The sequence below is a fragment of the Pungitius pungitius genome, chromosome 18 (genome assembly GCF_949316345.1).
Source record: "Pungitius pungitius chromosome 18, fPunPun2.1, whole genome shotgun sequence".
Lineage (NCBI taxonomy): Eukaryota > Metazoa > Chordata > Actinopteri > Perciformes > Gasterosteidae > Pungitius > Pungitius pungitius.
This window is the reverse complement of record NC_084917.1, coordinates 8,730,566-8,748,053: the sequence shown is the minus strand read 5'-3', so window position 1 is coordinate 8,748,053 and position 17,488 is coordinate 8,730,566. Positions and strand designations below refer to the sequence as shown.

General features: G+C 43.3%; 2 protein-coding genes and 1 long non-coding RNA gene across 3 annotated transcripts; 2 read left to right on the top strand and 1 right to left on the bottom strand.

The window, feature by feature from the left end:
* Nucleotides 1-24: 24 nt before the first annotated feature.
* Nucleotides 25-5,870, top strand: ak3 (adenylate kinase 3). Its single transcript, XM_037484660.2, has 5 exons — nucleotides 25-899; nucleotides 2,223-2,342; nucleotides 2,524-2,696; nucleotides 3,726-3,844; nucleotides 4,578-5,870. Exons 1-5 carry the CDS (start codon nucleotides 752-754, stop codon nucleotides 4,687-4,689), a joined length of 672 nt encoding a protein of 223 aa, XP_037340557.1. The 5' UTR covers nucleotides 25-751; the 3' UTR covers nucleotides 4,690-5,870.
* On the bottom strand, nucleotides 5,849-13,455 carry cdc37l1 (cell division cycle 37-like 1). Its single transcript, XM_037484637.2, has 7 exons — nucleotides 13,044-13,455; nucleotides 11,756-12,055; nucleotides 11,442-11,535; nucleotides 11,004-11,119; nucleotides 10,277-10,399; nucleotides 9,967-10,140; nucleotides 5,849-8,776 (listed from the first exon to the last, which is right to left on the bottom strand). The coding sequence occupies exons 1-7, from the start codon at nucleotides 13,146-13,148 to the stop codon at nucleotides 8,666-8,668; spliced, it is 1,023 nt and encodes a 340-aa protein (XP_037340534.1). The 5' UTR covers nucleotides 13,149-13,455; the 3' UTR covers nucleotides 5,849-8,665.
* On the top strand, nucleotides 13,046-17,484 carry LOC119226566 (uncharacterized). Its single transcript, XR_009942723.1, has 3 exons — nucleotides 13,046-13,115; nucleotides 17,165-17,220; nucleotides 17,357-17,484. It is a non-coding gene; the product is annotated as an uncharacterized LOC119226566 (long non-coding RNA).
* Nucleotides 17,485-17,488: the final 4 nt, after the last annotated feature.

Sequence of the window (17,488 nt, the reverse complement as noted above, 5' to 3'; positions counted from 1 at the left end):
TGACGATTTTTTTTGCGTCTTAAAGGCACACGACGTGATAAAAACGTAAACAAATAGGGGGGGGCCACGATTAAGAATATCGCTGTCATTATCTATAAAGAAAATACAGACAGTTAAAAACGTATATATTGAAATATTGTTCTAATCAGTAACGGTAATGTTTGCAAACAGCAATCTGTTTAAAACACCCTCTCTTTTGTTTTGGAGGCTGAATGGAGCGGACAGACTGGTTGTTATTCGACCCAACCAGCCCGCCTGCCAATGTGCAGGTCCGTCCACGCAGGGGTTCAAGCCTCTGAAAGGGATTACTCTCCGTAACCGTGCCGACCAGCTTCCCCCTCTCGCCTGCAGATGAGTTACATAACCGCGTTATAGTGCATTCCTGCAGTAAGTAAACGACATCTTCAGCGCACTGTCGACGTGGGGAAGTTAGTGAACACGCCTGATAAAGAAAATCTCCTATCGGGCCGTGTCGTCAGAGGAGCAGATCCTCACGTGGTCCCGCTGCCACTGAGCAGAACACACTGCTCGTTTTCTCCCTCCTCCTCTTCCTCGTCTTTCTGCACGGGTTAAACAATCCGAAGCTGGGGCGAAGGCGCACCCTCTTTCGGCTGCGCATTTTGGGAAAAGCACGTCTCTCGGGGTCCGTTTCTCGGTGGAGCATCCGGGGAGGTTTTTAATGGGAAGAATCCGGCTTTTCTCTTGCTAAGTACTCCGCCTACCACACACACACACACACGCTCATCCAGAGATGGTGCTTCAAAGGATCCTTCGTGCTGTCATTATGGGACCTCCGGGGTCCGGGAAGGGAACCATGTCCGCACGCATATCCAAAACTTTTGGACTGAAACACATTTCTAGTGGGGACATTTTGAGAGCCAACATCGAAGCCCAAACCGGTAAGATAATGCACCATCTCCGACATATACCGGCGTCCGTGTGGTTTAAAACGCAATACTGCAACTTCAGACCTCAAAATACACTTCAGAAATGTTATAGCACGTCAATGTCCTCTGGATGACAATGACGTTATTATAATGCTTTAACAAAGCCGATTATTACACACAAACCATACATGTATGTGCATGTATATATAGAAAAATCTATACATTGTGCAAGATAAAAGTTGATTTATTTTCTGACTGATAATTAACCAGTGTAATCTCTTGCCTTTGATTCGAGTACCTGTGATCTCATTATCCAAGGTCAAACTAACTTGCAGGGTTATGCAGGGTGCTCTTTTGTGTTTGTCCTCAAAACACTTTCCCTGGATGACACGCTACCTGAGTTCAGAAAGGAGGCCCCCGCTCCTGTGCATAACCTTGGATGAGGATTAAGACAGGAGTACAGATAAGGAAGGCTGCACCTTTGGTGCCTGAGAGAAGGGACTACAGGGGAAGGCGTGAGGTTTTACGGCTTAGGAGCAAAGTCCACTGCACAAGTTGGTAGTTCACTTCCCCCACACAACTCTTTAGACACAGTCTTGTGGCTGAACCAGTGGCCTAGCTTCCTCTTCCCTCGGGGAAGAAATGCCTGTTTGGGTGTGTGCTCTGCAAACCAAGACCACCACGGTGTTACAAACACACTGCTCCCCACATCGGTAGCACAGTCCTTTATTCTGGGATCCATCATCAAGTGCATTTGCATACATTTGCTTAACAAAGAAGAACAGCCACTGTGTTTGTCTGTGTCTGTGTTTGTCCCACACGTGACGCAGAATAACACTTGTTGCCTTGTTAAATTCTGGTTATTGTCTACATGTATTTGATGTATTGTCGTTAAATCCTGGTAGTATATGAGCACACTCATGTCATTTCTGAAAGGATGCAGAAAATGGCTTTTATTCACCTGGATTAATGCCCTAATGTCTGTTACCCATTATCCTGTCAAATGTTCTGCTAAGTAGCTTTTTAGCAGAAAAGAATGTTTGCTTGTGCAGTTTGATGATTATAGTTAGATATTTAAACCAAAGTGGTTTTGTGCACCATTTAATACACATTTATGTTATCCAGCATAAAATATTGTATGTTTGTTCTTTATTGGTAATGTAAACTCCAGTTCTATGACGCTAAACACTGAACACACAGGAATTTTAGTCAATGCTTTTGGGAGGAGATACAGTTCATACAATGTGGTGTAAGTAGCATTGTGTTACAGAAGAAAGACAAAGACCTTTGTAACGGACTGCGTTTTCTATTTCTGCTTCCCTGTGTGTGTGTCAGAACTCGGCCTCCTGATGAAGTCCTCTATCGATCAGGGTCAGCTGGTACCCGATGACGTCATGTCTCGTCTCATGCTGAGAGACCTGAGAGCCATGGACCACAGCAGCTGGCTGATTGACGGTACGGTCGCTCATATCTGCCGCTATAACTGCTGATAACAAAGCCGTATCATCGCCATTGTTTGTTATCGATGGTTTTGTTGATCTTCTAAAGTCAAATCTCGATATAGTTATCCATCCACATTCTTCCAAGTTCCAAGTTTCTAACCTTTGCCTCGCTTTACCCCGTCCTTCCCCACCAGGCTTCCCCCGTACGGTGTCCCAGGCAGAAGCTCTGGACGACGCCTTCACTGTGGACACGGTCATCAACCTCAATGTACCGTTCCAGACCATCAAACAGAGGCTGTCCTCACGCTGGACTCACCTTTCCAGCGGCAGAGTCTACAACGTCGACTTCAACCCCCCTAAAGTCCCTGTAAATACATCCTCTCCCACCGATTGCCTCTTTGAACCTCCTCAACGTCCCTGCAGACGGTGTCATTGTGCAGCCCGTTGGAGCTCAAGTTTGTTGATTGTTTAGTGAAGATGTCTCCCAGGCAAAACATCCGTTGTAGTTGTTTTGAGCTTCATTCCCATTTTTGTGCATGTTGCATCCAGTTTCCATGACTACAAACTCTCGGGTGAAGTCAACTACTTCATGCAAAACGACAAGTGTTTTTTTTTTCAACTTGACAGCATTCATTAGAAAATGCGTGGTTGAGCAAAAGGCTCTCTGTTAACTGGCTCAACTTAATGCTGTATACATACATATATACGGCATATACGCATACAGTACCAGACACATGTTCTCATTCAATTCACTGAGAACGCGTTGTCCAAACTGTCGACGGGTGCTGTATAACATGCGTGCAGAGATAAGCGCGACGAAGCCCTCCGCCCTCTTCTGTGTAACGGGTGGATGATTCCGAGCTAACGTGCCTGTGGTCACGTGTTCTCACGGCGGCGGGGTTTTGCAGCACGTTCCTGCTAGATTTCCTGCACGGTCTGGAGAAGTAACACGTTCACAGTTAATCATTGGCTTCAGTCTGCTCCTCCCAGTCCTGTTTGAGAGAGAACGAGGTCACAGAAAAAGACGTAGCGGAAGTGGAATGAAGGTCAAGAATACTCAAAAATGCCAGTTTTTCTTCTTTCTACCAGTTGTTTGAAAAGCTGTCACCTGCCCCTTAAACAGCGAACACACTCGGAAGTCGCTTCGTGAGCTACGAGCTTCTCGCACCAGAGAGCAGGACTAGATCATTGGATTGTTTGGGGCATTAAAAGTGCTCCTCGGGGGTTGTGCGAGCTCTCTCAGTAAAGAGAAGACGCTGTTTCTATAAAAATCAAACCATATGACGTCTGCTGTAAAATACACCAGTCAACACGGAGATGTCCTCTGATTACATAACATCCACTCGTTTGCATCTTGCGACGTCAGCATTAACAGGAGTCCACGTGTTCTCTTCAGGGTTTGGACGATGCGACGGGCGAGCCTCTGGTCCAGCGGGAGGACGACACACCAGAGACGGTCACGCGGAGACTGAAGGCCTATCAAAACCAGACGGAGCCCGTCTTAGAGTACTACAGGTAGTACAGACAACCCAAAATGTACCTGCACCTACTTGCGTCTGCATTCAGACCCGGCTTGTTACAGTCAGACAGTTTTAAAAAGCAGCGGATGTTTGAAGGTATTACGGCGTAATATCTCACTGACTTGTACTACTGATTAATGTCTTAATGCTTAGAAGGAAGGGGCAACGAGCAAAGGCCTGTGAACCTTGACCCCCGGCCTTATCTTATCTTCCCCACACAGTCCTCATGGTTACTTACATGACTGAATAATTGCTATTAGAACCCAGGTTACAAGAGGACAAGCTACTATGTCCAAACACTCCATTTTTTTCCAATTGAATGAATACAAAAACTTTTATTTTAACATATTATTCCCCATTATTAAGTTTGCCAAAATCAATAAATGAAGCAAGCTAAAATAAAATAAATGATGAGAATTGTACTGCCTCAGACACCATCTGTGCATTCATCATCATTTCTATCTCTGGAGTAACGTTGCACCGTGTTCCCTCGAAGCACAGGTAGGTGCTTAGCTACTGACCCACTTATTCTAAATACAACATCTGGGAGGCCGTAACTCATTAGGAGAAGAACAGGATGTGGCCCACCATCTCACGGTAGCAGTTCACAGTTCTCTGCACATAAAAAAACCGGCAGTAACTCACATTCAAGTTTTTTTAGTCGCTGTGTAATATTTGTACAGTTCAAATAGTAAAATGGTGTTTTCTCATTTCCTTCGGCCCTCCAGGAGTAAAGGCATACTAGAGATCTTCACTGGCACAGAAACCAACCAGATCTGGCCGCACGTGGAGGCTTTCCTCCACAGAAAAGTCTCCCTCGTCCAACAGAAAGCTGCATAGGGGGCCTGGACGGAAAGGGGGCCAGAAGGGGTTTGAAACCCACCCCGTCGCATCGGGAGCCACCTTCTGTGAGAGGAGAGCAGCGCGGCCGGGGTAGTGATGCGTCCTGAACGCTCACCAGGAGGACCAAGTACGAGTGTAATTGTTGTCGGAGGAAAAAGCCACCGTTGCACTGTTTTCCAAAATGTCGCTGGCATTAAGTGTGGGGAAATACTCTGGTGTGCGTACAATCTTTCACACATTAACTCGTTTAGAGTTTATTAAAAAAAAAAAAAAGTGCCTTAAAGCCAGGAGACTTCACCGAATCAAATATCAAGGTATCTAACCATAGAAGAGATATTTTTAATTTTTGTAGCTGCAATTATGATTTATTTTTTAATTAGACAGAATATGAAAGGGAATCGACCCAAGTTGTACAAATTACTGAAAGTTCACTTTTGCACTTTTAAGGGCTTTTAACTGCTTCTAAAAAGGTAACCGATAGCTCAGTGAATGTAGTTTGTAGATACTTTTGATGAATGTGGACCTCAGATTGAATAATGTGTAAACCACACTTAAATGAAATAGTTTTACATATTTTAATCAAACCATCATTGTGTAACAGCTTCTTTTAATCACGTTCAAGTCTTACTCGCGTTGCCTCTGAAATGCAAAGTTTCCATTTCAACCAGTTGCTCCCTGTGATTACAATGTAATATAAATGTGTACTGATATTTAATTAATGTGACTTGACCATTAAAAAAAAAAAGTACTAACTCATAACATTCTAAGCACATCTGGTACAAGGTTGTCTTATTGTTTGAAGCCTTCAGAAAGTTGAGTTCTGTGTTTTTCTGCACTTGAGTCTTAAGAATGTTTCACTGAGTTAAAAGCCACAGAAATGCCTTTTAAATATACTCTAATGACTCCGGAATTGTACGGTGTGTATTTCTTAAATACTTGAATACAATATTCAAAAAGCACATCTCTTCATAGCCAACCGTATCATGAGTATTTATTCATAGGCACAGTAAACTTCTGATACTAACTGTATGTGTTGTGTTATTGTTCAGATTAACACAAGTCATTTCCCACTCATTGATTTTAATACATCGTGTCCTAAAACAGACACTTGAAAGACTCCCGCTCCACTGATTGTGCATTGTTTTTACAACATGTGATAAAGAGAATCATGAACAATGTTTTCGGATTTTTTTTTTCCTTTTGTTGGTGCAAACATTTAGAAACTATGCAAACTTCCAGCAGACGGCTGGTTGGGGATCTTGGTGCGTTATTGCTTATGAAGACCGTTAAGATGTTTTCCATTTCTAAACTTGTAATCTAGCTACTGAAGAGGAACTGGGCCACACACAGAAACTACTTTAAAGTCTAAACAATTATGAACTAAAACTTCCATTACTAATTCCAGCTAATATTGTATCCGTTTACCATGTGAACTGATTCTACCATGTGAACTGATTCAATGCGTTCAATCGATGGGAGTCCACCTTGAAGGATTCATAAACTACACTCCTGGCTCCTTAAATGATAAATGCCAGAACAACGTTGTGTACAGTAGTGACTGCAGGTCCATAAACTCTAGCAGTTGACAAGATAAAATGTATCACTTGTTTTATATTTGAGTCGTAAACAGCAGCACGAGAGGACAGCTCTTACAGTAGTCTACTATAACCGAACAAAGCCCAACGACATTCCTACATTAAGTCACTCAATCTTCACTCAACAAGTTATGTGATAATGTTGTAATTATTTAGGATGCTGAGAGCCCGTGGACAGCGGCCACAGGTTTAGTACAACAGCCTCAAGCCATACATGTAGTTTGCATAGTGGATTAATAACTTTAGACATTTCAAAGCACAACAGCACATTGCTTCACTGTTTACACTACTTTGGTTCATGGATACAGATTTGAGGATACTGCAGGACACGAGCACTGTACAGAGCAGCCGTAAAGCTGTGAAATAAAGAATGGTGAAACGGGTGCGGTGCATCACAACGATGCTCAGTCAAGTCCACACATGCATTGTACATCAAAGGATTTATTTAATCCCTCTGTCTGCAGTAAAGAAAAAAAAATATGAACTGCTCACGCAGATTTTCAAACTGATTTAGCCTTGGACACAAAACAAAAAAAAACTATTTGAAAAAAAAAAAAAAGACATCAGCTAACAATGGTCTACAAAACATAAAAGAAAACAAAAAGGGCCTAAAATTCCAAACACAAGCCTGCTTTAAAGTTTGGACAACAGGGACCCGACAAAAATACGGCAGGGGGAAGAATTGTGTTTTTAAAATACTCCATCTGGACCTCAGCAGAGAAATATAAAGTGCAGAACACATTCAGATGCAGAGAGTTCCTTTCTGCAGACACACATACATCTTCAAGGCAGATGGGGCTCCAAACCGCCGCCGCCCCCCCCCCCCATCATCATCATCATCATCATCATCATCATCCCCCCTCCATAGGGGTCCTTTTCAGCTCCATCTCAGCTGTAGATCCCAGAGTGATGAACTTCCAACACGACACCGACTTCGGTCCCACGCAGCTCCTGTGTGATCAAGCGGTGCCTTCGTTCCCCTCAGCGCTGTGTGCCAGTTGAGACGAGGCTCCGACGGATGACTCCCAGGAGGAGGAGCCAGAGTCAGTGGATGAATATTCACCAGCCAAACAAAAACCAACATGGTGCACCTTTCATCAGCACGCCTCTCGTACCCGGATAGCATCATTGATAAGTGTCATTCGTGTCATTCGCAATTACAATCGACATCACCATTATCTCGAGGTCGAGTTTGACCCTCTAAAATGCAGCTTGGCTTCACCGCGTGAGGAAAGCTGAGATATCACGTCGTCTCGCATACGGAGGAAAGCGTGCGCTCGTGAGTTCAGCTCATTATTGGTTGCTGCTTCGGTAAACGGGCAGCAGAGTGAACAACAACAAAAACCAGCACCAGAAGCACAAGAGATTTTACAGCGATAAAAGCTTTGTGTGCGTTTGGATCCATTTGGGTTTTGTCGGACAGTAGATAAGATTCTGGATTTTAGCTGAATGGCAGATTTTAAAGAGGAGGTCGTTTGATTACTCAGCACATTAATCTCCTCCAGGCAACACAAGGAGTACTTTGTTTCATCACGTTCTACATCTTCATCTACTCGTCGAGCAGCATTTGCACTAAAAGCCTTGTGGACAGCTCAGAGCCAGCTACCTGACTCACCTACCAAACAACGCACTTTACGGATCCTCTCCATCAGCACGGGACCAACCGGTCGTCTTCCACTCAGTACATGCGGATCACATGGCAGCCTGAGAGCTGTGAATCTCACCCAAACCTCCAAAAGCTTAAAACTAAACACAAAGCCAAGTAAATAGAACTGTGTTTGTACAAGTGCAGACATTAGCTCTTGGTGTGCAAGGTTTTGTATGTTTTTACCCAAATAGAAAAAAGGTGCGACAACTGAGTCTGAAACTCTCCGGTAAAGAGGTTCCTCTCTCCGCAACGCTTTCTTTTCCTCTCCTGATTGAGTCGTTTTTTTTACTGATCACCTGCAATATACCAAAACTCTCCTCAAAAAGGATACAGAGCAACGGATGGGTCAGTTTTGCTTCTCACGATTCATTAAAGTAGCTAAAAAAATAATAAAACGCTCCTCATCCGCCGACTTGCATCAGCCATTCAATTCTGCACCCGTCTGTGTCGTGTCATTTGTGCTGCCGGTTATAATTTTGAATTTGTCTCATGTATCTTTAAAAGCAGGGAGGCTTTCTGCTGTCTAGAGACCCAGCCGTGAACCCCAGTGGCAGCAGGAAAATAATGTTTGCGGACGAAAAGCATTTGTCAAAGAAAGATCCCGTCTCATTAGATTCCTGCTTCCTCACTGCTCGTATTCTGCCGGGTCCTCAAAGCAGAGAGGGCTTAAAACTCCTAAATGGGAACCTGATGGCGATGGAGGGAAAGGCGGGTCTGAATCCTACAACCACTAGGTGGTCTCCATCATGAGTATATCGTCTGTAGCATCATCCTTTGTCCACCTTCCTGCATTTGTCCACATTCCAGCCTCTAAACGAAGCTTCACAGGATAATCTGCCACCTGGTGGAGGGAGAAGATCAGAGAGCATTCATAGCTGAGGAACGTCACACACAGATTTATATCAAATGTAGGTTTAAAAATGAGGCTGCAGAGATGGGAGGGGGGGGGGTAACCTACTGTTGCCTAGTTAGAGGATTCTGATGGCTGTGTAACTATCTGCCTTTCGAACATGTCATGTGTAAATTCTTAAAATCACCCCTCAGAAACTATAGACTGAGATGATATGGGATGCTACGGGAATAAAGAACAACCAAAATTCAAAAGCAGGTCACAAAGACAAGATTTGCTTTCAACCAGCCGGGTCACATTCCTGGGCGGCCATGTTTTCCCTCTGAGAGAAGGGGAGGATGACTAGATGTTTGGCAACTAGTCAGGATTTGGGGCCACCACAGGGGAGGAGGCCTCGTTCTCGCTCACAACCACAAAAGGCTTCAAGCAGCTAAAGGTCAATTACAAAAGCATCTAGAGTATCTCGTCTATTGGAGACGTACAACTCCTTTTTCCCTTTATGAATAGTGGAGAGGGAAAAGCTCCACTGATGATCTAGGAAACGGAATCATGATCTAATGAGAATAATAAATAATGATTGGGGAGTGTCTGTGTTGCCTGAGCTGACGTGATGATTTGTGGGAGGAGACAGTGTAGCGGGAGGGACTTTATGGTTTGGAAAACATATTTAATTATACATGTATGTAAATGAAAAGTAAATCCCTCTTTCAACCGTGTCACAAATAAATAAAGCGACTGGGCAAGAAATATTAATTCTACATCCTGTGACACGTTTGACAGGAGAAAACTTGGTCCCCTGTGTGGCAGTCATGAGATTACACTGCAGAGGGATTCATGATGGCCACCAGGATGAATTGATCTGATCTTTTGAGCTTTCCTCTGTGCTACGGTTACGTTTTTAAAGTTGTACGACACCACCAGGGAGCACATCCGACTGAGTCCGGTAGAACTAAAAGCCAAGATGTCCTTTCAAGCCTCTTCTGTCTGAAAGGCCGTTTGGAGTCACTGATTACCTCCCAGCTGCATAATTATTTAATGTGAAACTATTTCTTTGCAATATTTCAATCAAGAAATATATATAAAAACCAGAATGATTGAGATAACATACAACAGCTCAATGGTGCCACCCGGCAGCCGTGTGGAGGTACTGCAAGCGCCTATGAAAGGGAGGCAGCACTTACTGGAGGCAAAGAGTCAGAGGCGTCTTTGGGGCCGAGCTTGTAGTTGGTGCCCGTTTTCTGCTGTTCCCCACGGTTGGTCGTATCAGCTCTAGACTTTAGTGCATATTCTTTCACTCGATGTTTGAAGGCCTCAAGCTCTGCATGGAAGACTTCTAAGTAGACGTCTTGACCTTCCTGGAGAAACCAAGATAACGAACATTGTAAACTGTGAACGTCACCTGCCTTCAACCTATTGAGAGCAATAGAGACACTGGGGGGGGGGGGGGGGTGAAAAACAGTCACAGTAATAAGTGGATGCTTTTCGTCTTACTTTGGCTTTGTGGAAGAACTGTCTGAAACAGCCTCGAGGATCCTGCTGAGAGTTGGAGGCCATCTCCAGGATGAACTGCATGACTACAGCTTGGTGCGCCACTTGCTCCATCAGTGCTTGTTTCTACAGGACAAACACAGTATTCTAAAGTTGGGTTTCACATCACTCGGTCTACGTAATTATGGAATTCTGACACCTAGAATCTCAGCAGTCTGTGATGTGAGCTCACAGTCACTTTGAGAGTTTTATTGTGGCAACGATTCAGAAGCATCCTACGGTGTCAGATTTCTACAAGGACAGGTAAGCACTGAACGCACAATTTTGTATGGGCAACTCGTTCATATCATGGAACACTTCATATTGTTTGAATTTGCATTTGTTGAATGAATACCCACATTTGGGGTTTTCAAAGCAGGGAGGATATTTCTTTATTTGAAGGGTAATACTCTGTGGGCAGAAGGGAGTTTATATTTTAAAAAGCACACAGCTTCAATGTTAGCAGGTGACAGTTCATATTATAAGGCTTGTGGCTCCCTGTTTACTTGACAAGTTGTGAGGAACTACACAGAATGAGTTTATCCTAACGGTGTGAAATGCCACCTACTGCAACTATGGCTGTGGGTGGCTCTTATGACTTAATTTTTTTACAGAAACGTTCTCGAATACAGAAGCATCGACCAAATCAGACTGCCTAAAGGTAGAACATCTGATCCTTTCAGCGACTTACTTCTTCTTGCTGTAGTCTCATGCACCACAGAATTAAGTAGTTGGCCGTTTCCTCACATATGAGCTGAGGCATGTCGGCGAGGAACCGCTGGCTGTCGTCCCATCTCCGTAACATACCTGTCGAGTGGATTAAAAGACAGGTTGACATTTTCTGAAAATAACCTGGATTTTGCATGTTTATAGATTTTCAATTAAAAATATCAGTTTAATGTTGTTTTATTGATTAAATTGACATCAGAAATATACAAATGTTAGCACATTGTAGTTCAAATTTGACCTATAATTGCACCTGCCCTGCTTATAATTTATAAGTGTGCACATGACAGGTCAGTATTTCAGTAAAGCTGGAGAAGATTCCGCCTCAATCAGCAACAATCTTTAAGCAATGCTTTGAACAACCAAACGAAACAAACATACGAGACCAAACCTGAGGGCTTACCAAAATGCCTGAGCTCTTGGTCAAACTTTTGGAGAAACGTCTTGCTCTTGTCCTGATCCATTTCCACCGTTTGATTTGGGGAATTGATAATACTCTGGAAGAGAGAGGAGACAACGTTTACCCGTTTATAACGTTTTGAAATGGATATTAGACAAGAACAAAACTTTAACAAACACAAAATATTTGTGCTTTTGAAATCTTTCCATTCTGTCCAGATTCCTGTGATGATTCAGTGAGCAATACACGTTTCATGTCAACTTTAAGATGCATAAACAGCTCACTGAAATGTGTTAAAAGCCAAACTGTCCCCTCACTTTATCAAACACATCCCAACTTCTGACAGCTCCGAGCACAGGACCCCGGCTGGGCCCCTGGCATCCCAGCAGGCTCTCCTTGCGGCGCCACTCCTCCTCATTGTGCGTGAGTTCGGTGGGGCAGGCCTGAGTCCGAGCGCGTTCCTGCTCCAGGGACTCGGAGCTGTGGACGCCCAGCGAGCAGAGCTGATCCTGGGCCTCTGCCAGTCTCCAGCTGGAGACGATAGACGCTTTCACACAGCGGTGCTGGCTCTGGCAAAGCGTCGCCGTGGCGCAGTCACAAAAGTGCGAGGAAGGTGACTGAGGAGAGGGAAGTGGAAGAAGAATAGACAGGATTAGGGCTTTTAGAGTAAATGAATATGCCGTCAGGGACTCAAATCAACTGGACCTGGACACACCTGGACACACACACACACACACGTTGAGTATCATTTACTTTCCTTCCAGTGTGGCAAAATCAAGTTGGTGATAAAAACCAAACCGATGGAAAGTAGACATTGAGCTATATAAAAACATTAGAACGGCTCTCCTTTGGCACAGGGATCCATCTAAGCTCTAAAAATACTATATCCCTCTCCCAACGTTTTTAGTATAACCTGAATACATACTTTGCCCTTGGAAAGTGCATCGGCTTAGATGAAACATTCCCCCTCGGAATCACACACAAAATACAAGCCATGTGGCCAAGAAGCCAAGCAGCTGAATTTAGCACAGGGTGGGGCCAGAGCTAAAAATAAAAAAATAAAGACTTTTATCCATTCCTGGCTATCATCCATTCACCAACACACACAGCTGTCAGTCAGGGTCCCACAATAGCAACGACTGGGGGGAGGGGGGGGAGACTCCAACCAGAGATGACACAGCAAAGCAGTGCTTTCTCTTTATGACCACGCGTCGATGGGACATGATGGGACATGATGGGACATGATGGGACAGTCTGGGTTTGCATTAAGGGTCAGTATTCCCCCTGTAACATGCAGCCTGGGCACTGGGGTCGGGAGTTATTGGCGAAGTTAAATGTGATCATTTAGCTAGCTAGACGATACGACCGCCAAGGTAGAAACAGATGGAGGCATCTCACACGGTTGAGAAACGCGAGGCCGTAAGGTGGTTACTGCCAAGCGATCCATGTAAACATGAACTCACTCCCTGATCCCCCGAGCAGGGCTAGCTAGCTAGCTAGCGTGCTTTAAATAACATTAAGTTATCCGCTATGTCCAGTAACGCGTTGCCACGTCCAACACCCCCACCGCCTTGACCGTCAGCACGGACTAAGCTAACTAATTACCTGTCGGGGAGGATAAACACCGCCCAATGCCTCCCCCGATGAAGCCGGGCCGACGTTCGACTCTTCATCGCGGTAAGCTGGAGCTCCGTCACCCAGCCACTCCATCGCTGCTACCCAGCTAGCTAACCGGCTAGCTCTGCTCGGGCTTCAGCTAGCTTAACGCTAGCTTTGTTGGAGGCAGCTCAATGTTGCTGCCTGAGGTCACCGGTCTGATAAAGTTACGTATGGCTCGAAATACCAGACTGAGAAGTCAGCAGAGCACCGCGGAGCCGGCGGGGGGACGTGGTGCACCGAGTTTAGGTTTTGTTAGCAACATGGCTAGCTACCACAACAGCAAACACGGACAGCCCGAAGTCAGCCAGCTGCGGGTTTTAAGAGGCGTGGACCACGTGAAAACAACTTCGACCACGTGACACGAACTCGCTTATTTCAGCATTAAAACACTGATTGGCTCTGTTTTACCTCGACCCTTAATTACGCGAAACGCTGTCATAGGCAAATAGATTTGCAAATAATCTGCGTAACAATTAAATGACAGGTTATTCTTGGCCTGTAATTGTGTTGTGGTGTTTAAAAGGATATCGCTCTGCGATGGGGACACAGCTCCTCCTTCTCAGTCTCAACATAAAATAATTCAAAAAAAGTTTTGTGGGCCTTTTGAGTTTGTCTTTCCTCAACACACTGATCGGAACAAACTTCGTAGGTGCATCTCAACACGTGATCTAAAGGCGCCTTACGATAACATTGTAACGGACTGATGTTGTGTGACACATTGAGAGTTTGTCCTTACATTACTTTCATACTTTTTGAAACCAGTACTTAAGTAAAAAGCTTGAGTTGATACTCCCAAACTCCACAGAAGTATTTTAAACCCTAGTATCTATTCTTCTGCTTGAGTAATGGATTTAAATACTTTTGACACCTGTGACCATTCAGTGCTTTTGAAAGCAACAGCAGGAAGTTGAAGTCAACGCTTTATTTGACAGGAAGCCAGTGCAAAGACCTGAGAACTGGAGTCATGAGATCCAATTTCCTGGTCCCAGTGATGACTCTGTAAGGTTTACAGGTACTAGAACCCAAATGCACAACTCGGAGACAGAAATCCAATCAGGCGTGTTTAATTAAACGGGGTCAAAAGCCGAGATATCAGTCCAACAGGCGAACAAATCCAAAAAGGGGCAGGCGGGGAATCCGTAGTCAGGAAGGGCAGGCTAGGTCCGAACGAGGAATCAAGAGACTGGAAAATGCTGGAAAACTTGGATTACACACAAGACAATCTGGCAGAGGGCAAGTGCAAGTGCAAGGACTTAAATAGTGTGGGCTAACGAGGGAATGGACTGCAGGTGGGAAGGGCATGAGGACCAGGTGAAAGGAATCAGGTGATTGCGTGTTGATGACGGGATCTGGAATGACAGAAGAGTTTAATTGACAAGAAGACAGGCATTGGAAAGATTAATAAACTGGAGAATTCGTGACAGACTCAAACTGCATTGTTCTGGATCTGCTGTAGCTTTCAGATTGACTTTTTACACTTTTTTCTACTGAAGATAAATGCATGGACAAGTTTTTCATAATCCTGTAGAGACATACATCTTCTAATCCTCAATATATATTCTCTAGGTGACCAAAGTGATGTGTCTGTCCAGCATGTCATGGTCAACTGTGTAAAATGCTGTGCTGACATCCAGTAATAAGACTGACATTCTGCGTTTAAGTGGATCTGAAAACCTTAACAAGAGCAGTTTCATCTGAGAAAACACTTTTTGATATTGGCCTATAATGTTTCATTGTTGCAGCATCTAAATTTGCCTTCTTTAGGAGTGGTTTATTAACAGCAGTTTTTAGGGCTTGTGGGGCGACTTGAGAGGAAATGATGATGATGTTTACAATATGTAAGACATCAGTGGTCATGCAGTTTGAAACACTTTTGAAAAAGTGTATGGAAGAATATCTGAGCAGCAGCAGCATGACTCCAGGTGTTGTGTGATGTCATCTAGGCCTGTAATTGTGTTGTGGTGTTTAAACAGATATTACTCTGCGATGGGGACACAACATATTCTGTTCCTCAACATAAAAAAAATCCATTGTGTGAAGTTTTGTGGGCCTGAGTTTGTCTTTTCTCAACACACTGATCAGAACAAACTTCGTAGGTGCATCTCAATATACACACATATATATATATATATTATCAATATATTTATATTGTAATATATATTATGCTTTCAAATAATATATTTATATTGGATATGTATGATAGTTATGGAAGTTATCATATTCTGAATATTGTTTTTTATATATATATATTACACATATATACACATTGATATATTGAATTGTTTGAATAAAATGAATAGGGTCCTTATGTTAAATGTTGGAATAAATGTTGCGTGTTTTTTTGCCTTGAATTATACTGGGATCTTTACTGAAAGTGATTGCATTGCCCTACCAAAAGCCGCCAATATTTACTTCCTTTATACTGTTGCCCAAGAGGAAGTGTATTGTAGTCTGGCATTTCAGCAGAACTGTAAAGGAGGTACAACTAAACCGCATATTGGCATAAAGGAGAACACTTTATGAGGCTTTGTAAAGGCTCCTCGTCCGGGAGTGTTATTTTATTCTTAACTCTGTAAATGGATTAGAATGAAACTCACTGACTGAGGAGTTTACTCATTGAAGAGCTTCAGTTCACATGACTCAAGACGTCCAAGGGTGAGAATGCTTTTTTTGTTCATTAAATATAATTAAATGTATTGTTTACAGGTCAGAAAATAATCTGATCCATTGAAAAATAAAACAGCTGAATTATTTTGTAAAGATTAATTTTCAGCAGCCTGATGTGCTCCCTGTATTTGTTATAAATGTTGGTACATAGATGTTCAGTGTTTCAATGATGACAATAAAAGCCGATGTGTTGGAAGAAACATGAGGTCTGTTTGAAGAGTTTAAGTGTTGAGTTGGAAGTATACGGTCTGTAGGAACAGAACAAAAGCTCAACCCGCTTCTTTGCGCATTCAGACTTTGAGGAGCGCTCACGTTAACTAAGGTGAGGTAAAGACGGGATAACAAAGGACGGCCCAGTGTGCTCAGACTGTCATAATAGAATGTATACATTTACAACATCAAGAATTAAAGATGGAGAAAAGAAACATGAAATGAACAAATTAACGAACCCCACAAGTGAGTCTCAATAAGGGATGAATGAAGTTGTGTTCATTTAAGATAACAATCAAAGAAAAAAGTCCCAATTTGAGTTCAACTTTAACTTCATTTTCAGACATTCCTCATTTCCTGCTCAAAGTAAGTCAGTAATAAAAGTACTCTCAACCACCATGGAAGAGGTTAAAAGGTCACTGAACCAGTTGGGAGGTCAGTGTAAATATCTCAAATTCAGCAGAATACATCAAACAAATTAATTAAATAACAGCAAATAAAACTACTAAAAACCATACGAAACCATAAGCAAGATGGCTGCTCTATCACTGAGTCACAGCAGGAGGCCCCACAAGAGAATCAAACATAAAACGGTCCACATAACCGACTTATTAAAAATACTTAGGGAAAAACAGTGGTTGCCTCTAATGTGTTTGAAACAAAAACATCCCTTCGCCCAGTTGGAACAGGTGATTGGACTAATCACCTGATAAATGTATTAGTTAAATGTGATTAACTAATGATATTCAGTATTAAGGTCATGTTTTTAGACAGATATAACGAAGCAGCGCTTACCAAAGCTGCTCTCAGGTGTCTCAATCACCAGGATGAAGCTTCACAGGCTGCGCCCTTTAACCTGGGTCCTTTTACTGGGCTGCCCTTTCACCTGCCTTGCCACATCTTCATGAAATATAAAATGTTGTCCCCAAACCAGTTTTGGAATAAAAAGGTAAAACACTATTTACGAGTTTATACTTTATTTTTTCACGCTGAGTGAAACATCTTCAGGAAAACCAGCTTTACTTTGTGGTTGTAGTTCTCAGGGAGATTGTCATTAGCATCAGAGCTTTGTGTGTTTGTAACAATCATGATGATAAACACAAAAGCGCATTACGATGTAAAGACACACTGTAGATTGTGGATGTGATGATGTTATGTTTAAGCCTCTTCTCTTCTGTCTCCTCTCACAGAGCAGAGATGATCTGCAGGATCCTGGTGATCTTCATCCCGACCTCCTGTGTCTGTGGTGAGTTCACTTTTGTGTTTGTAAAGCAGCTGAGAAGCATCAGCACATACTCCTCAGAAACATCTGGAGATGGAGTCTAAAGGCTGCATGTTAAAGCTGTCAGTTTGCCACCTCCTCTCCTTCTCTGTCTCCTCAGCAGGGTCATTTGTAGTGAATGTGACACAGAGCTGGTATCAGGCAGAGGAGAACCAGAACATCTCACTGGAATGGACGTTCCCCACCAGCACGGACCCCTCCCCCAACTCCCTTTATATCTCCTGCAAGATGT

Excerpts from the sequence above, each read along its gene's own strand:
- cdc37l1 (XM_037484637.2), bottom strand. The coding sequence starts at position 13,148 with ATGGAGTGGCTGGGTGACGGAGCTCCAGCTTACCGCGATGAAGAGTCG. Across the intron at positions 12,056-13,043 it reads GTGTTTATCCTCCCCGACAG|TCACCTTCCTCGCACTTTTG; the intron begins GTAATTAGTTAG and ends CCCTCTCCTCAG. Across the intron at positions 11,120-11,441 it reads CCAAGAGCTCAGGCATTTTG|GTATGTTACGGAGATGGGAC; the intron begins GTAAGCCCTCAG and ends TCCACTCGACAG.
- ak3 (XM_037484660.2), top strand. The coding sequence starts at position 752 with ATGGTGCTTCAAAGGATCCTTCGTGCTGTCATTATGGGACCTCCGGGG. Across the intron at positions 900-2,222 it reads CAACATCGAAGCCCAAACCG|AACTCGGCCTCCTGATGAAG; the intron begins GTAAGATAATGC and ends TGTGTGTGTCAG. Across the intron at positions 2,343-2,523 it reads CAGCAGCTGGCTGATTGACG|GCTTCCCCCGTACGGTGTCC; the intron begins GTACGGTCGCTC and ends CTTCCCCACCAG.